Raw genomic sequence first — 21134 nt, forward strand, 5'->3', positions numbered from 1 at the left:
GTAGTTGTTGATTATTTCTAATAGCTTTCCAATGGATTCTTTAGGGTTTTATATATATAAAATCATGTCATCTGTGAACAGTGAGAGTTTCACTTCTTCGTTACCTATTTGGATTCCTTTTATTCCTTTTTCTTGCCTAATTGCTCTGGCCTGAACCTCCAGTACTATGTGAGATTGGGCAGCCCTGCCTCGTTCCTGTTCTCAGAAGAATGGCATTCAATCTTTCCCTGTTGAGTATGATATTGGCTGTGGGTTTGTCATAAATAACCTTTATTATATTGAGGTACTATTCCCATTTTGTTGAGAGTTTTTATCATAAATGGATGTTGTTTCTTGTCAAATGCCTTCTCTGCATCTATTGAGATGACCATGTGGTTTTTATTCTTTGTTTTGTTGATGTGATGTATCATGTTGATTGATTTGCGGATGTTGAACCATCCCTGCATCCCTGATATAAATCCCACTTGATCATGGTGTATGATCTTTTTAATGTATCGCTGTATTTGGTAAGCCAATATTTTGTTGAGGGTTTAGGCATCTGTGTTCATCAGTGATATTGGCCTGTAATTTTCTTTCTTTGTATTGTCTTTGTCTGGTTTTGATATCAGGGTGATGTTGGCCTCATAGAATGATTCAGGAAGTGTTCCATCTTCCTCTATTTTTTGGAATAGTTTGAGAAGGATGGATATTAAATCTTCTTTGAATGCTTGGTAAAATTCACCAGAGAAGCCATCTGGTCCTGGACTTTTATTTTTGGGGAGGTTTTTGATTACTATTTCAATCTCTTTACTTGTGATTGGTCTATTCAGATTCTCCATTTCTTCTTGGTTCAGTTTTGGGAGGTTGTATGAGTCTAAGAATTTATCCATTTCTTCTAGATTGTCCAATTTTTTGGCATATAGTTTCTCATAGTATTCTCTTATAATCCTCTGTATTTCCGTGGTATCTGTTGTAATTTCTCCTCTTTCATTTCTAATTTTATTCACTTGAGCCTTTTCTCTTTTTTTCTTAGTAAGCCTAGCTAAGGGTTTGTCGATTTTGTTTATCTTCTCAAAGAACCAACTCTGTTTCATTAATCCTTTCTACTGTTTTTTTGGTCTCAATTTCATTTATTTATGCTCTGGTTTTTAGTATTTCTCTCCTTCTGCTGACTTTAGGCTTTGTTTGTTCTTCTTTTTCTAGTTCTGTTAGGTGTAATTTAAGGTTGCTTATTTGGGCTTTTTCTTGTTTGTTAAGGTGGGCTTGTATCACTATGAATTTCCCTCTCAGGACGGCTTTTGCTGCATCTCATATTGTTTGGTATGGAATATTTTCATTTTCATTTGTTTCCAGATAGTTTTTGATTTCTCCTTTAATTTCATCAATGATCCATTGGTTGTTCAGTAGCATGTTGTTTAATCTCCACATTTTTGTCACTTTCCCAGGTTTTTTTTCGTGGTTCATTTCCAGTTTCATAGCCTTATGGTCTGAAAAGATGCTTGTTATGATTTCAATCTTCTTAAATTTATTGAGGCTTGTTTTGTTTCCCAACATATGGTCTATCCTTGAGAATGTTCTATGTGCACTTGAGAAGAATGTGTAGTCAGCTGTTTTTTGATGGAGTGCTCTGTATATGTCTACTAGGTCCATCTCGTCCAGTTTTTCATTTAGGTCTACTATTTCTTTATTGACTTTTTGTCTGGATGATTTATCTATTGATGTAAATGGGGTATTAAGATCCCCTACTATTATCCTGTTGTTGTTAATGTTTCCTTTTAGGTTTGTTAATAGTTGCTTTACGTACATTGGTGCTCCTATGTTGGGTGCATATATATTTATAAGTGATATGTCTTCTTGGTGGAGTGTCCCTTTTATCATTATATATTTCCCTTCTTTGTCTTTCTTAACCCATTTTATCTTGAAGTCTACTTTGTCTGATATGAGTATGGCAACACCTGCTTTCTTTTGTTTGCCATTAGCTTGGAGTATTGTCTTTCATCCTTTCACTCTGAGCCTGTGCTTGTCTTTAGAGCTGAGACGTGTTTCCTGGAGGCAGCATATTGTTGGGTCTTGCTTTTTAATCCATCTTGCCACTCTGTATCTTTTGATTGGAGAGTTCAATCCATTTACATTTAGGGTAATTATTGATATATGAAAGCTTAATGTTTCTATTTTGTCACTTATTTTCTGGTTCTTTTGCGTTTCCTTTGTTTCCTGTCCCATTTGTTTTGGACTGCCAATTCAGTTTGGTTGTTCTGTCTTATGGCTCTTCTAGTTTTCTCTTTGTTTATCATATGCGATTTTGTTTTGATTATTTGTTTAGTGGTTACCTTGAGGTTTGTGTAAAAAATCTTGTCTATGAGATAGTCCATTATCTGATGGCCTCCTATTTCCTTGTACTCAGTCAATTCAATCACTTTCCTCTTCCCTTTCTAAGTCATTCTTGTTATACCTTATTCTATCTTGTGTTGTGGCTGTGTGTTTACAGTGATGAGGTTAAATTTATTTTTGGTGAATTCCTTCCTTTGATCTTTGATTTTGGTATGTAAGTGGTTGCTAACCTATTCCAATAAAGATCTACTATTTTTCTAAGTTTATCTACCCATTTTTCTCCTTGCTCCAAGCTTTGTATTCCCTTTCTCTTCTTTTTTTCAGGCCTGAGGGCCTTCTTGAGTATTTCTTGTAGTGGGGGTCTCATGGCCATGAACTCCCTTAGCTTTTATTTATCTCGGCGAGTATTTCTCCATCATATTTGAAGGATATTTTTGCTGGATAGAGTATTCTTGGCTGAAAGATTTTGTCTTTCAGTATTTTGAATATATCATTCCTGTCTCTCCCAGCCTGTAAAGTTTCTGTTGTGAAATCCGCTGAGAGCCTGATGGGAGTTCCTTTGTACATTATTATTTTTTTTTTTTGTCTAGCTGCCCTTAATATTGTTTCTTTGTCATTGACTCTGGCTAGCCGTACCACTAGCTGGCATGGAGTGGGCCTCTACCTGTTGACATATTTAGGTGACCTGTTGGCTTCACTTACTGGTATTTCCTGCTCCTTCCCCAGATTTGGGAAATTCTCAGCTATTATTTCTTTGAATACGCTCTCTGTTCCTCTTTCCCTCTCTTCTCCCTCAGGAATACCTATAATTCTTATGTTACATTTCCTAATCGAGTCAGATATTTCTCGGAGACTTTCTTCATTTCTTTTTAATCTTAGTTCTCTCTCCTCTTCCATCTGGAGCATATCTGTATTCCTATCCTCTAAAATGCTAATTCTTTGCTCCATATTGTCAGCTCTGTTCTTTAAAGATTCCAGATTCTCCTTTAACTCCTCCATTGTGTTCTTCATCTCCATCAACACTGATTGGTTTTTCTTTATGATTTCAATCTCTTTTGTGAAGAAACTCCTAATCTCATTGAATTGTTTGTCTCTGTTGTTCGTATTTGGTTGAGTGTTTTTATGATAGCTATTTTGAAATCTCTGTCGTTTAGATTATGGATTTCTGTGTCTTCAGAGTTGGTTTCCGCGTGCTTGTCATTTTCCTTCTGGTCTGGTGATTCCATGTATCTTTGCATTGTGGTTCCTGTGTTGGCTTTGTTTTTGCTGATCCTGGAAATCGCTGGTTGCAATTTCCACCAGTCGCCACTGTGTAGGGGGTAAAGGGCTGTGTAATTAAATTCAGTGACATTAAAACTTTCACCATATTGTGCAACCACACCTCTACTTAGTTCCAAAATATTTTCATCATCTCAACAAAAATTCATACATTTTAAGCAGTCTTTCCCTCCTCCTGGGTCCTAATAATGAGCAATTTGCTTCCTGTCTCTATGTATTTACCCATGCTATACATTTCATATAAAGGGAATCATACAACATGTGACCTTTGTGCCTGGCTTCCTTCGTTTAACATACTGTTTACAAAGTTCATCCACGTTATAACATGTATCAGTACTTTATTCCTTTTTATGGTTAAATAATATTCTATCATATGTATATACCACCATCAGTGTATCCATCAATTTATCGAAGGACATTGGGTTGCTTGACCTTTTGGCTATTGTGAATAGTGCTGCTAGGAACATTCGCGTGTGAGTATTTGTCTGAGTGCCTGTTATCAATTCTATTTGGTATATACCTAGGAGTGGAATTGTTGGGTACCTGGAGTTAGCCAGACTCTGAGGTTTAAGGGCACAACATCTAATACTATACTTGCTTCTGACACAAATTGCAAGTCTGAGGAATTTCCAAAACCACTCTTAGGTACATTAATTTCCTAGAAATTTCAAACGAGTCACCAACAACTATACTCATAGTTATGGTTCATCACCAGATAAGGATACCAGTCAATAACTCAAGGGAAGCGACATATTTGACAGAGTCTAGGAGGGGTACAAGAGAGAAACTTCCATTGTCCTCAGGATACGTTACCATCCTAGCATTAACATTGTACAATACACGTGGATTATCGCCAACCAGGGAAGTTCACACAAGCCTCAGTGTTCAGTTTTTATTAGGACTCTGTTACATAACTTTGATCAATTGATTGATTGCCCAAATGGTTGATCTCAGCCTCCAGGTTGACTGATATGCCATACATAGAAGCCTCCACCCTAAATCACATGGTTAATCTTTCTGACCTGGGCAGCCCCTGCCTTAAGATTGTCTAACATGGCCAGCCCTGCCTTGATATCAGGTGTGGCCAGTCTCCCTCCCTAAACAGACACTACTACCAGGTAGACATAATTACCTCCCAGAAACTGAGGGCAAAGGCCAACTTCTCTTTGTGCAGGGCAAAATTTTTTACTATACATTGGGTCTAATAGTAATTCTATATTTATCTATATTAGGAGCAACAACACTGATTTCCACAGTGTCTGAACCATTTTGCATTCCCACCAGAAATGTATGACAGTTCCAGTTGCTCCACATCCTTGCCAACACTTGCCATTATATGTTTTCTTTTCTTTTTTTAATTAGAGTCATCCCAGTGGGTATGAAGTGGTATCTCATTATGGTATTGATTTGCATTTTCCTAAAACCAAAGATGTTGAGCATATTTTCATGTGCTTGTTAGACATTTGTAAACTTTGTTATATATCTCGTTTGACTTTTTGTTGTTGAATTCTAAGAGTCCTATATATATTCTGGATATTAGACTATTATCAGATATATGATTTACAAATCTTTTCTCCTATTTGTAGGCTTTTTGTTCACCTTATTGATAATGCTTTTTGATGCACAAATGTTTTAAATTTTGTGAAGTGCAATGTAGCTATTTTTTCTTTTGTTGCTAATGCTTTTGTTTTCATATCTAAGAATCCATTGCCAAATCCCAGGCCACGAAAATTTACCCGTTTTTCTTCTAAGAGTTTTATAGTTTTTGCTCTTATATTTAGGTATTTGTTCTGTCAATGCAATTTACCCATAACAATTCTATAGATAGGAGAGATAAGGTGAATTTTTTTTTTTTTGCTGAGGAAGATTAGCCCTGAAGCTAACATCTGTGCCAATCTTCCTCTATTTTGTATATGGGATGCTGCCACAGCATGGCTTGATGAGCACTGTGTAGGTCCGCACCCGAGATCCAAAACTGTGAACCCCAGGCTGCCGAAGCGGAGCACGTGAACTTAACCACTACATCACCAGGCAAGCCCCCAAGGAGAGTTTTTTTGAGCAAAGCTGAGAATTATAACCCAGGAAAGCAGTCTCCACATAGGAAGAAAGCATTCCAGAGAAGCATGGTTTTCAGTACAGTTTTATACCTTTTTAGAACAAAGAACGTACATTAAACATGTCTAGGATACATATTCATCGATGTTTCAAAGAGGTATTCAGTTGCAAATTAGCAGGACAACATGTCCCTGATGTCTGGGAAAGAGAACTTATCCTTAGGAGTACTGATACAGGTGTTATGGATACTGGCATCGTAGGAGGGGAAGTATGCATTCTTATCTTCAAAGAGTGCATTCTTTTACTTTAACTGTTAAAGCAGATATACCAAGTATGTTTGATAGGCCATAAGTCAGGCTTCTATAGTTCAAGCTGAATAAGTTTTAAACCAGCATAGCCGACCCATATACCTCAATATGTGGAAATTTCTTGTCAGTTCAGTTTTGAGTTAATTATTGTATATGATATGATGTAGGTGTCCATCCTCCTTATTTTACATGTGAATATCCAGGCACCATTTATTGAAAAACTATACTTTCCCCATTGAATGTTCTGGGCACCCTGTTGAAAATCAATGCTCCATAGATACACGGGTTTATTTCTAGATTTTCAATTCTACTCTCTTAGTTGATATATTTATCCTTTTCCTAGTACTACACTGTAGCTTTGTGGTTAAGTTGCAAAATCAGGAATTGTGAGTCCCCCAAATTTCTTCTCTTTCAAGGTTGTTTTAGCTATTCAGGCCCCCTGGACTTCTTTATGAATTTGAGGATCAGTTTCTATTTCCACAAAATTACCTTTGGAATTTTTGTAAGGACTGCATTGCAACTATACATAACTTGTGGTAGGATTGCCAACTTAACAATATTAAATCTTCCAAGCTATTGTAGGGGAGGCAAAACTGTACCTCTATTCATTTTAATTTTTTAGCTGGGGATTTGTAACAAAAAGGTAGATTAACAGGAGAGAAACAAACAATTAATGCATGCAGTGCACATCACATGGGAGAAACCTCAACATAGAGAAACTAAAAGGCAGGCCCTAGAACTGTGGCTTAGATCGCATCTTCAAGAACAATGCATTCAGAAAGAAATGACAGGACAAAGGAAAGCAGTTTTAGGCTTCGCAGGGTGGCAAATGTGGGAAGGTAAATACATGGATGGAAACCAATGGAGTAAGGTTTGTTCGCAGATTCCTTCGGTGCCTTTGAGCTGGTGAGAGTCTGTGTCCAGTAATGGAGAATTTATATTCTGCCTTTTGGCTGAAACAGGGAGGGTAGAGTGAGCTTTTCCTGCATTTGCTGCTTCCTGCTTGCCTTCAGCTCAAAATAATTTTTATGTCAAAGGGGCATGTTTTAGGATAACATATTCCAGTTTCCTTCACTATGAACACACACTATCTTTTCATTTACTTAGATGTTCTCTCATTTGTTTCAGCAGTGTTTTGTAGTTTTCAGTGTACAAGGCTTTCATCTCACAGTTAAACCTGTCTCTAGATATTTCATTCTGTTAGATGCTACTTAAATGGAATTATCTTCTTAATTTCCTTAAAAGATTGCTCATCTCTGCCTTATAGAAACACAACTGATTTTTGTATGCTTATTTTGTACCAGGAAATTTATTTATTAGTGTGAGCAGTTTTTTGTTGTTAATTCTTTGGAAGATAGATATAAATGTAGATATAGATACCTAGATATAGATATCTAGATGTAGATATAGATACAGATATATCCCATGAATAGAGATAGTTTAACTTCTTTCCAACTTGGACTCCTTTTATTTATTTTTATAGCCAAATTACACTGGCTGGAACTTCCAGTACAAAATGGCCAATGGTGGTGAAACCTGAATCCTTGCCCTCTTCCTCATCTTAGTGGAAAATTTTCAATCTTTAACTATTTTATATGCTACCTGTGGATTTTTCATAAATGGCCTTTTTTTAGTTTCATAATAGCCTTTATTAGGTTTAGAAAGATCCCTACTAGTACTAGTTTTCTGAATGTTTTTATCATGAAAGAGTGTTTGAATTTGTCACATGCTTTTTCTCTGTCAATTGAGATGATCTTGTGGTTTTATTCCTCTGTTCTATTAATGTTGTATATTGCACTGATTGGTTGTCCTATACTGAACCAGATTTGTATTCCTGGAAAACTCTCACCAGGTCATGTTGTATAATTCTTTTAGTATGTTGTCAGATTCAATTTGCTGGTCTTTTGTTGAGGATTCTACCAAACATTTAAAGAAGCATTAACATCAATCCTTCTTAAACTCTTCCAAAAAGTAGAGGGAAAACTTCCAAACTAATTTTATGAGCCCAACATTGCCCTGATACCAAAGCTAGACAAAGACACTGCAAGAAAAGTACAGGCCACTGTCCCTGATGAACATAGATCCATATCACTTTTTTTCTGTAGTTCCTCAGGTGTACTGTTTCTGAGACTGCTCACCCTCTCTTGACCTTGATTTCCCTCTGTGCTGTGTGAGGTCAGCTTCAATGAGATCCAGCTTTTCTAAAGAGGTATTTACAGAGTCATTCCATGATTGCTTCTTCTTCACTTACAAAAGAGAACCATAAACTCAGAAGCACCATAGTGATGGTGAGCCACAAGTTGGGAGAAACCTGAGCCCCTGTAACACTCTAAGGAGCAGAGCTGTCAGTATGTAGGAATGCATTTTTGGCCTTGCCCTAGTGAGAAATAATCATCTACTGTATCAAGCTACTGGGAAGTTTGATTTGTCTTTTTAAGCATAATGGATAGATTTACCAAACTTAGTGAATATATCAGTCCTTTCTATAACTTGGTATTTTTAGAAAACATATAATCCAAAATTGTTTTCCAGATTCACTAGTAAGTATGAACATCTGAGAGCACTGTACTGCATTTAAAAGGCCAATACAAATTGTTTTTTATTAATAAAACCGAGTGTAAATAGAAAATGGTTTGCAATATATTACTAATTAACAAAGAAAAAATAAACAATGTGACATTGTTTAGGCAGGTTTATATTTAGAAACATGGGAACACAGATATACCTTCATAAGAAATTAGAAAAATAAATTCAACATCAATTAATAATTGCTCTCTCTAGCTGTTGTCTTATAGATGCTTTTTTCCCTTGCACATTTCTGTTTTATACATCCATGTAAAGTTAAGATATATACAGTCTTGTTTATTTTTCTTAAGATTTATTGAGGAAAGTTGATAATACAAATGCCCCAGGAGGTCTTTAGGAAAGTAATATACAGCTAAGATATCACATGGCACAGTGTTACATCTAATTACTCAAATTGCAGTCTGCAAAGCAATACCTCAGTGATAGTCTCTAGTCCCCACATCCCTAAGGTCTTGATTCATATATTTGTAACACAGTTCGGTGTTAGAATTTGGTTCTAAGGTGTGATCTTATCTCTGGTATCTCTAAGTTTTCCTAGTAGCTTGGAAAAGAAGTAACTCATAGCAAACATTTAATGAAATATTCTGTGGAATCCTACTACTCTTTTCAGACCTGTTTCTATTAATTAAATGCCAAGCAGGAACACTCCTGGAGTTCATTAACATTAGCAAAAAATTCTTCAGTAAATGACTCACTCAAGTGCTTCTGTACTTAGGTGAGTTGATTCAATTTTCTTTTGTTTTACTTTAGAAGGAAAATATGGAGTCCCGGTAGTCTTTGCAGTAGACAAACACATGTGTAGAACTAAGTGCCCACAAATCCACTTAGTTTGGCTAGGAGAGGATTGATGATATTATATTCTGATTCCTTATTTCTTTCAAATGATATTCATCCTAATTTTCTCATTGGGTTCCCAGAATGTAGCCAGCAATGAAATAAAAATTTTGGCAAATAGAGAATAATAAAAAAAATGGGCCCTGTCTTCACATTTCTTTAATCTCTGAGGAAGGAAGTGCCAATAACAACCATGTTTGTAAATGATACGATATGACATACAGTAATTGTGAGTTATATATATTAATGTTTCTATGTATAAAAAGGAGAAGAAACAATGAGCAATGGTGGTAATAGTAGGTAGTAAAATAAAACATTATAAGAGTCAGAATAAAATGGGAAAGTAAACTACAAGCAATGAGCATGTGCTATGTAACAGAGCTTGATAAATTCACCATGACTAAAAAAGAATCTGTTAAGTGGTAATGAGGTTGAATTTATAGATACAAGAATTTTTGGAAAAGCCAGGCTGAACAATGTAAATTTCATGTATTGACTAATAAAAAGTATCTGGAATGTTAAAAGTCATTGGCTGTAAGTCTAAAGTAATCATGGAAAATTGTTCTTGCAATTTTGCATAGAATATTTTAAATTGAAGGAATGTGGCTGGAAAATATGACCATAATCTAGCTTCCCAGTGCTAACAATTTATTAAGGATTTTTACAGAGGAATGATCTGTCATGGGATTGGTTTTTGGAAGATATCTTTCCTACAGGCAGAAGAATGTGGGAATCAGAGGAAACTATAGAGTGATCAAAAAACCTGTAGGAGAATGGGGAACACTAATTACGCATCTTAGATGACGTGCCCAAAGAAATCCTACAGTATTTCTGTTGTGTGGGTTCTGTAGGGAAGAATTTCTACATTGTATTCCCAAATCTTCCCACCTGTTGACAGTTGTCCATGCTTGGGCCTGATTTTCACAATCAAATAAGGATTTTGAAATCATACCAATTGCTCATAAATCCAATAAATAAGAAAGCTGATTAGCTACTGTGCATCACATCATGTCTTATAGCTTAAATTCATTACCAAAGTACCTACTTCCTTTCTAGTGACTTAAATTTTATATTATTACTATACTCATTTTACTATTCAGGAAACACCTAGCAGTAACAAGTAATATTCAAGAAATATTATGGTGTCCTGTTTGAAGTGGGTCTCTGGTCCTTGACACTGGTCCTTGGAAAAGCTATAAACTTAATTTTTGCTGCAGCCTGAAATTTATATGCATTGCCCTGTACTTTCATAGTTCTTATTGTTTGTCACTTACCTAACTTACGAAATTTACCACATTGGAAAATGAAGCGATTTTTATTCAATATAGTTTCAACTATTATCACTGCAGACACAGCACATATTTTGTTGTGAACACCTCCTGATGAATAATGTAATATGCCATCAATAATAGCATTTAAATATTTTCAAAATTAGTTCAGCATGAGTGAAAAGATTACAATACTTCTACAGCACAGAATGTGTTGAGACTCTTGAGTTACTAGGAGCCAGAAGGGCACTGAAAAGAATATAGAGCAACCAAGAAACTATTAAATTGATCATTTTGTAGGAATGTTAGCATTAAAAATAAAATTTAACAAACATAAGTTAATTACCTCACAGCTTAAGAGGTGAGGCAGGGAAGAAACTGTAGAAACTCATGATATGTATTTCCTCCAATACAACTATTTTTAGTAAGCTCAGATTCAGCAGAGTTAGATCAGCCCTTCTCCTGTTAACTGTCTATGATGAAACTGAGTTTTATTATTTGAAATATAGCAAGATCTACTTTGTTTTTCGCTATACCTGTCTTAACTTTGTTTTTGATTATTCCACTCACACAAAATTCTTATTTACTGTGTAATCGTCACACAAGTGAAGACTAACTTTTGATATAATGTAACAGTGGAAGTCTAGCATTTTCAGCAATACTCTTAATAGAGACCCACTGAGCCTCTCAACATTTCTTCTATTCTTTTATCTATTTCAAATTTTGGCTCTTACTTCTCTGGATCATCTTTCATATTTTGCCCACAGGAACCAAGAAAACCGGAGTGGTGGAGTCACCTTTGTTCTCTTGGGCTTCTCAGAATATCCAGAACTCCAGGTGCCCCTGTTCCTGGTGTTCCTGACCGTCTACACAGTCACTGTGCTGGGGAACCTGGGCATGATCGTGATAATCAAGATCCATCCCAAACTCCATACCCCCATGTACTTTTTTCTCAGCCACTTATCTTTTGTTGATTTCTGTTATGCTACAGCAGTCATACCCAAATTATTAGAAAACTTGGTTGTGGAAGACAGAACCATCTCCTTCACAGGGTGCATCATGCAGTTCTTCTTTGCATGCATACTTGTGGTGACGGAAACGTTCATGTTGGCAGTGATGGCATATGACCGATTTGTGGCAGTTTGTAACCCTCTTCTCTACACAGTTGTAATGTCTCAGAAGCTTTGTTCCTCGTTGGTGGGTGCTTCATGCTCTTGGGGTATAGCCTGTTCTTTAATATACACATACTTTTTGTTGACCTTATCCTTTTGTGAAAGTAACTTCATAAATAACTTTGGCTGTGAGCACACCGCCATTGTTGCTGCTTCCTGTTCTGATCCATACATTAACCAGAAGATCATTTTAGTCTCTGCCACATTCAATGAAATAAGCAGCCTGATGATCATTCTTACTTCCTATGTTTTCATTTTTATCACTGTCATGAAGATGCCTTCAACTGAGGGGCGCCACAAAGCCTTCTCCACGTGTGCCTCCCACCTAACCACCATTACCATTTTCCATGGAAGCATCCTTTTTCTCTACTGTGTTCCTAACTCCAAAAGTTCATGGCTCATGGTCAAGGAAGCCTCTGTCTTTTACACAGTGGTCATCCCCATGCTGAATCCACTGATCTACAGCCTCAGGAACAAAGATGTGAAAGATACAGTCAACAAGTTAATCAATACTAAATTCTTGTGTAATAAAATGTAAAGAGAGAAATATTCATTATTTCCTTTTGAGGTTACTGGTAAGAGTTTTTCAATAACAAAGCAGTACATGAATCTATGGTAAGCTTGTAATTGACAGTCCAATATATGGTCCCTCTAATGTTTAGTAAAATAATTTTAACATTACTAATAATGTTAGGGGTAAAAGTTTAGACTACTTAAACTAAGTTTTTGATTCAGAAATTGGAATTGGAATATAAAGGTCTCTGTGTTAGTATACATGATTGTCTGATTGCCCAGGACAGATTTAAGTTCAATTTAAGTCATGTGGGATCTTTGAGGTGATCTGAAGGGTTATAGCTTACAGTGGGGAATTTTACTTCTTCAAATAAAAGTAGTACATTAAGAGCTGTTCAACATAAAACCCTAAATATCTAAAAATGATTTTATTTAGTTCCGTAAGAACTACATTAGTGCTGAAAGATTCACAGACAAGCAAAAGTAAATAAGAAATATATCTCCCTTATAAAGTCCAGAATATGGTGTAGTTAAATCATAATTGGCAGTATAACCAAATATATAATATTTTCTTTCTATGTACTAGCAGAAGAAAATGATACACATTTTGGAAATGTGCCCATCACATTGGATTTCCATTCATGTCAATGTGGTTGTATAATTTTTAATTTATTTTATGGAAATTTTATTGACATAATTTTAAATTTATTTTAAGTTGTAATAAATAATATAGACAGACCCCAGTGTCTTTTACTCAGTTTTCCCCATGAGAGTACAATACAGCAACCAGTATATATAATACAATGCATAGATCTTATTCAGGCACTAGTGATTTATAGACAGAAAGCAAACAATCATGAACTCCAGGGGGATACAACAATGACAATCATTTTGAATCAGTCACTTGGTTGAGGTAGCTTGCTGATACCAACTGGGTCACTTGAGTGTCGAGACTGAACTAACCAGATGAACTAACCTTCAATCTACAGGCCTGTTTGTATGTCGTCTTCGTTGGACCATTTGGCTAATGGTCTATGTTGAATATTGAGTCTCAATAAAATAGGCCCAACAACAAAAGCATATTTCAAGCCCCTGTTTGTGTCTCATGTGTTAATATTTTCTGAATCAAAGCAAAACACACTGCTAAGTCCAAAGTCAAAGTGTGAGAAAGTCATCTACCTCTTGTAGAACTGTAAAATTCCAAGTCAGTGGTCAGGGGCATAGAGAGAAGTGTAGAAGTTAGCTCAAACTCTGCTGAAGGTTGACTAAAACATTTACCTCAAGGAACACATGCTTTCTTGATAATGCCAGGTAACTCGATGGCAGGTAACTGATAAGCCATGACTGGGACAGGTTTTACCAAAGTTTTCTAATAACTGATAGGTCATTGCATTGCTTTAAGCAAATGACGGGTTGAGATTAAACATAAGAACTTATCTTTTCTACGTGGGTCTTACTAATCATGATGAAGGTTTACAAGCAGAGAGTAGAGCAATATCCATGTGTTATGGTTCTAATTCAACCCATTAAATGTTACTTGTTTCTTCCCATGATTTAGAGTTTTATTTCCATATGGAAATTGAATGCTCTTTACCAGATTGCTTTACATCAAATCATGTGTCTTATGTAACTTACTTTTTAGGGACATACAGCCACATTCTCAACACATATATTGTATAGCAATAGTAATAAAGGATTTACCTTAATTTTTAGTTGTTTATCAATTGGAGGACATAAGTAACTGTCCCTATCAGGTACTATAAAAATCTGTGTGTGCGCGTGTGTGTATGTGTGTGTAGTTTAGTAAAGATCTTTTTAAAAATACAAAAAGGATTTAGGAAGTTTGAGCATGCATCATGCCACATTTGGTATATTCAGTAAGTTTTCTAGGATAAAAATTAAAATATAATTTTCTTAAATATTTATTTCGAAGTTAAGTAACTTGTAATCTGGTACTCTAATTTTCTGTCTTTTAGTGGAAAATAAAACAGAAGCAAAAAAGTGTGAATAGTTGCAAAATCCTTGTAGAACAGGATGTTCGTTTATTTTGGTAACCACTCTTGAATGAGTAATTAAATTACACGAGGTAATGCAAAAATTTTTTTAAAAAAATCTATGGATTCTTCTTTTACAATTTTGGCTGTAGTACGTATAAATGTGACTGTTTTTCCTTGAAGGCCTGTGTCAGGATAGGTCAATATTTAACACCACTTTCTTTCTTTCCTGATCTGTGTCCTGGAAGAGTAGGTGCAGAAATCACATAGATGGATTTAAAATATCAACACTATGACCCCTATGGCCGAACTGAAGAATACAGCTGGGTCTATAGCCAAGATGGGGATAAATTACACACCCCCACTCTCCCAAACCCAGCTGAAGGAATGCATATTCAGGATGTAACAAACAATAAGCCTAAATAGTTGAATGTAAAAATATGTACAGTAAAATGTTAAATGTGTTTCTATATAAATATATGTGCCAACACTTAAGCAAAATAAAGAGACTAAAAAGCATCTCATATCAACTATAATTATGGAGTCATTGGAATAGATGTGACGATAATTTTTCATGATTTTAAGAATTATAGCCTCTATACAGAAGTAAAGTATTTTTTAAGACATAAAGGCCCACATGTTAATGATTTAGAAGAAATTATATTCCAAGTTGCAGAAGAGGAAGTTTCCCCTAATTATTTTGTTTGTAGCTCATGATAACAAGCTCTGTCAGGAGTCTCCAGGGCCTGTGTCCCCAGGGTCAGGTAGTTAGATACAAAACAAACAACACGACCATGGAGTATAGTTTCCAGGTTTGTCTATTCCTCAAGGACATCTCTATGCCTCCTCTAAAATTTCTTGACAGAGGCAAAAATGACATTTATTAGTATCTTCATTAAGTCATATCTTGCAAGAACTACCAACTGTCTGACTAAAGGACTGGAAAATTTTAAAGGAAAATTTCTGTTTTGAAACAGAATATGTATGCAGCTTATTAATACTAGCAAGGAGGACCTCAAGAAAAAACACATCAGGAATATATGGCTTTTGGTGAGTTGATTCTACGTAGGGTCGTCTTTTCATTCTGAAGTGAGAGATCTTGGAATCTAGCAAATTTTTGACGGGAAAAATCTATATGAGCTAACAGCAATATCCACTGGCTAGTGGTTATAATCAGCAGCCTAAATTCTACTTTTATTCTTCCCAGGACCATTGTCCTGAGCTTGAAAATATGTCTATGTTAAGCACATTAGGGGTCATGGAAGAAATGTTAAGCGTAAGTCTTGTCCTAAAGGAGTGATATTCTTCAGGGAAAAAGCTAACACCATCCCCCCGACACACACACCCATATGCACACAGACATACGCGTACCCATAAAAATAGCAAGGTTTGCCAGACCAGGCATGCTGTGATGTTATGAGGGAAAGGAAATAGAGTAAGAGAAAAGATGTTTAGATTAACCAGCAATGTTCTCCTGGAAGAGCTGTGTAGTAACTGTGAAGTGATGACACTGTGAGAGAACAAGGGGAGAGGTGCCATTTCAGAGGCATACATAGTGGAAGATTAGAAGATAGAAACGACTTGTTTTTGTACAGTAAGGACTTAAAATACCATGTGAACGAAGTCTTGAGTTGACAAAAGGATATGGTTATATAGTTCCTAGAAACATAGAAATCCAGGCTAATGAGTTTCAATTTGATTCCTTTAGTATAAAATGCCTTCCAAAACCTCTACACTATTGCATTCCAGGCTAAGGGAGAGTCCACAAAAGTTAATCTTGCAGATTGAACTGTAGTGTGGCAGCATAGTTAGAAATCTTGTATCCAGAAGAGTAGATAGTTGATCACAGTGGAAATGAAGAGGGAGGTATATTTTGAATATGTCTCTTTTTTCGTTTTTCCTTGATTGCCTTTTCCACAATCAAAGATAGATAGGAGATGGCAAAAAGAGAGTCAGAAAGAACCAGATGGGGTTAGCAAAGGAAGGGACCATGAAGATCGTATATCAGTGGATTAGAAATGGATACAATTGTGAGTCCCAGACTGAGTGAAAAATCTGAAATTAAAAGGAGTTCAGGACATAAAACCCTTTTTAAAATGACTTTCCAAATTTGTTTTGCCAACTTTTTCAAAACTTGAAACTGATGCTATTGTTTTGGAGAGCAACAGCATTAAAATATCATGGTGGAAGGGAGCTGATATTTGTGGACACTTTAGCTAAATGTAGATTTTGTTCTCAGATAATTTAAAGTCAAACCTTATTTAAGATGTTCATGGTAATATTAAATGACCTAGCATAGTGTTATTATCCACATTTCATAGATGATAAAATTGAGGCTCTTAAAATCAAACAATTTGCCAAAGCTAGATATATAATAAATGACAAAGGGTGAATCTGAGCTAATGAGAACTGTTTCCTTAAGTCCACGTTCTTTACAAAATGGCAGGATGTGATGGTGCCTTTTCTCCATCCATTCAAATTAGTCTCTTCTCTGAATGAGAAGAAAAAAAAAAGGCTGATATTTGAGTTTTATAAGAAAAGTTTATGACAAGAAAAAATAAATGGGATGTTTATTTTCCTTTTTCCAAGCTGTGAACAAAGATGCAATTTATTCATTTAACCTCAGTCTTACACTCAGGTACCAAGCTAAGTTAGTTAAAAACAATACCCTAACAACTTTGATAAAATTATCACCATAACGTTATCTTAACAATTATTATCTTCTTAATGCATTTTTAGTACCTGTTTTATTTTTAAACTAATAAATATAAAATGTAGCCTGGCCCTCGAATGATTGTGAGATGGATGAGGAAGTGTTACATTCATCATCAGTGATCTTGAACTCTTCTAGGTTAAGACTCCTCATAACTCTTTTACTTCAAGTTTGTGTTGAGCACAACATGTTGAACAGAACATGTGTGCTCTTCAAAAGTGGAGGTGAGGGGCCGGCCCCGTGGCTTGGTGGTTAAGTGAGCGCGCTCCAGTGCTGGCGACCCGGGTTCGGATCCCGGGCTCGCACCGACGTGCTGCTTCTCCGGCCATGCTGAGACTGCGTCCCACATACAACAACTAGAAGGATGTGCAGCTATGACATACAACTATCTACTGGGGCTTTGGGGGAAAAAATAAATAAATAAAATCTTAAAAAAAAAAAAAAAAGTGGGGGTGAAAGAATATTTATCAAAAATTTAACAAATACCCCAAATAGTAATAGAATGGAATTGGCACTGATGATTGGTAATATTGATGGAAACTGAAGAAACAGCAAAGGGCTTTCAGGCAGAGTGTCCTGAGTCAAGACAGGAAACAGTGTGGTTAGCAGTGAAGCCAATTAGAATGGAAGATCATGCAGGCAGCAAGAGGAGAATAAAAGAATCAAACAATGTATGAAATTTAATAATAAATGCACAGTCCTCAACTCTGGCTGAAAACTGCAACTGCACATGCATGGGATTTGTTGCTTACTGGTAAATCATGGACAAAGCTTGGCAAGGCAGTAAATTGACCTCACACTCAAATACTTGACGACGAGTGCTCAGTTAGGCATTGTTAGGTATGTAGCAAGTCAAAACAGATTGCTGAGTTCATTATCTCTTAGCCTGGCAGGATATTCCTAAGAAGATATGTTTAGTTCTAGCTTCAGTATCACCTCAGAGGGGTCAATAGTATACACAGAACATTGAGTAGACTTTCTGGAGTATTTAGAAATCAGTGTGAGGAAGAAAATGGAGAACAGACACGTACATAAAACCAATGCTAAAAATATGTACCTAGAGAAAAAGAGCAAGAGATTCATTTTAAATGTCTTCACATATTTGAAGGTCTATAACGTAAAAGGGGGTTATATTTAATTTCTGTAAACTCCGGAGATAGATTTAGATCCATTTGGACCTGGAAAGTACCAGAAAATACAGTAGGAAGAATACTAGTTAACAGAAATTTTCCAACATAGAATTCACTGTAATGGTTATTGCTTTGGGAAGGTGAACTAACATTTTGAAGAGGGATCATCAGCTGTGAGGACAGGAGCATTAACGTAAGGAAAGGGCAGCAGAAGTATTGCTAATGAAGACTGAACACAAGGTATGTGAAAATATTGAGGCATTCTCTGCTTTTTAACTGTACCATCAGTTTTGGTAACAGTTGTCTTAATCTTGTTTTAGAATCTTTAGCAAAGATCTACTTAGTTTCTATTAGGTAGAGCATGATCTAACAATTCCAGGGATTCTTTCCTAATCGAAATTCTAGAACCTTTACTGATATAATGGACTCATCTAGCTTGCTTTCTTTTCTACTTTTTAGTAGCAGATTGTATCTCAAAACTCTTAACTTGCACGGATGTGACCCAATAAAAGTAATCTAAGTTCCTGAATTTAGAGAAGACTTTTTTATCAATACATGTGACTAAATACACGCAGTTCACAGAAGATCAATCCTATCTTCTAAGTGGTGGGGAATATAGCTGCACAGCTGATGCTCTGAGCCTGGGATTAGTGGGACATTTGATGACAGGTTGTTGCTTGTTAAAAGAAAAGCTAAAAGTGGTGCCAGTTCACAGGTGGGTTCAAGATGGCAGCATCATATTCATTGCATCTCCATATTCATTTCTGAAATCAATTTTTTGGGGTTCAATAGTGAAATTTCTAATATTCAAACTCCTGTTGGCTTACAAAAATAAAATATCTATATTTTTGAATCTTACACATTTTTTCATTCCTCATTGGCCACCACACCTAAGTTTGCCACATCAGAAAAAGGGTTGTGGTTATTGTTGTAAAAGATGTTTCTTTTTTAGTACCATTTTTTCTGTGTTTTATAATCACTGTAAATAAGCAGATTTTTTTTCTTTTTTAATGCACTATGCACTACAAACAGACTGCATAACCAACAGAAGATAGTCAATGTGAAACTTTCAAGAACATCTCCAAAACACTTCCTCAGAAGACGGTTTTAAATCATTGAGCATTTAGGGACTCATAAATACCATATGGTGGGCATGTAATTGAGAGAACATAGTTATCAGTGGAATTTTTCCCCAGAACACTTAAAGATCTTAAGTAGATGTTCTACGTCCTTGATTATGGGATATACTTGGAATATGTAAACATTCAATATATCAGTACAGAATTGTGAATGTCTGATGACATTCCCCATTTTTTCCCCAAAGAAATTAACTATTTTTTTTTATGTATTAAAAGTGTTTAATTTCCAAGCCACTTCTGCCATGATCATATGACTACTTTGATGTACTCGATGTTTTTCTGATTTTGCTCTGTCTCCTTTGTTCTCATGCTATTATATTTTATCATGGGGTATTCAATGCTGTAAGTACCACACACATTTAAAAATAAAATATAAAATAATGTTATTGATAAGTAACATTTTTTTTTTGTTTTCCAGATGACAAAACCAAATTACTGAAGGACAAAGCTAATTGTCCTTAATCAAAAAGTCAGTAAGTTTTCAAGTGGGAGTCTAAAGGGGAGCAGAGCACTCAAGAGTGCATGCTGACCGCATTGCCTTCACTAGTTTACACTGCTCTGTGCTGGGTTCCTCTTACCCCACCTTCTTTAGATCTGCTGCTCAATTTTCTTTTTTTTCTCCTTTATTTACTCACTTTTTTTTTTTTTTTAATCAAGAGCCATGATACTGGATGAGGGAAAGCAGAGCTCTGTGAGCACGTTCATCCTCCTGGGCTTCTCAGAATACCCACACCTCCAAGCACCCCTCTTCCTGGTTTTCTTGACCATCTACACAGTCACTGTGGTGGGGAACCTGGGCATAATTGTGGTCACAAGGATCAATCCCAAACTCCACACCCCCATGTACTTTTTTCTCAGCCATCTATCCTTTCTGGATATTTGTTATTCCAGTGTATTCACACCCAAACTGCTAGAAATCTTGGTTGTGGAAGACAGAATTATCTCCTTCAAAGGATGCATGGCACAATTTTTCTTTGGCTGTGCATTTGTGATTACAGAAATGTTCATGTTGGCAGTGATGGCCTATGACCGGTTTGTGGCTGTTACTAACCCTCGTCTCTACACAGTTGCTATGTCTCATAAACTCTGCACCCTCCTTGTAGCTGGAACCTATACATGTGGTAGAATATGTTCCTTGACAATCACATACTCTCTTTTGGATCTATCCTTCTGTGGTTCTAATATCATAAATCACTTTGGCTGTGAGTATTCTGCTGTCCTCTCTTTATCCTATTCTGACTCCTACTTCAGTCTGATGACATGTTTAGTCATTTCTATATTCACTGAGGCTTGTAGCCTCCTGATTATCCTCTCCTTCTATGTTGTCCTAGTTGTCACAATCATCAAGATGCCTTCCACTGGTAGACTCCGAAAAGCCTTCTCCACATGTGCTTCCCACCTGACTGCCATCACCATTTTCCACGGGATCATCCTTCTTCTCTACTGTGTGCCCAGCTCCAAAAGCTCATGGCTCCTGGTCAAAGTGGCCACTGTGTTTTTTACAGTCATGATCCCCATGCTAAACCCCCTTATCTACAGCCTTAGGAACAAAGATGTGAAAGAGGCAGTCAGGAGCTTAATCAACTCCAAACTGCTTTCTCACTCAATATAATTCAAATTAGTATATGTATTTATGTTGTACTTATGTCCAAAATTTTTCATATATATTGCTCATGATGGTTTACCTTTATTTTAAGTAGATGTATGACTATGTTTTAAATCAATTAAATATTGCACTTTCAATGTTTTTCAGTGCTGAGGCCACTTGGAATTAGTATAGAGTAACCTATTCTGATGCACTTCATCTCAGCTGCTTTCAGAAAGAAATACATTT

General features: G+C 36.1%; 2 protein-coding genes across 2 annotated transcripts; both read left to right on the top strand.

Annotated features, from left to right (window-relative positions):
- Positions 1-5266: 5266 nt before the first annotated feature.
- On the top strand, positions 5267-12349 carry LOC101400855 (olfactory receptor 5D3-like). Its single transcript, XM_087423284.1, has 2 exons — positions 5267-5274; positions 11407-12349. Exons 1-2 carry the CDS (start codon positions 5267-5269, stop codon positions 12347-12349), a joined length of 951 nt encoding a protein of 316 aa, XP_087279410.1.
- Positions 12350-19818: 7469 nt separating this feature from the next.
- On the top strand, positions 19819-20912 carry LOC101398491 (olfactory receptor 1165-like). The gene has a single exon (XM_004443755.2). The coding sequence runs from the start codon at positions 19962-19964 to the stop codon at positions 20910-20912; it is 951 nt and encodes a 316-aa protein (XP_004443812.2). The 5' UTR covers positions 19819-19961.
- Positions 20913-21134: the final 222 nt, after the last annotated feature.

This window comes from Ceratotherium simum, chromosome 34 (genome assembly GCF_057802395.1).
Source record: "Ceratotherium simum simum isolate JZ-2026a chromosome 34, ASM5780239v1, whole genome shotgun sequence".
Lineage (NCBI taxonomy): Eukaryota > Metazoa > Chordata > Mammalia > Perissodactyla > Rhinocerotidae > Ceratotherium > Ceratotherium simum.

What these genes read in the sequence shown, in the direction of transcription:
- LOC101398491 (XM_004443755.2), top strand. Translation starts at nt 19,962, where the DNA reads ATGATACTGGATGAGGGAAAGCAGAGCTCTGTGAGCACGTTCATCCTC.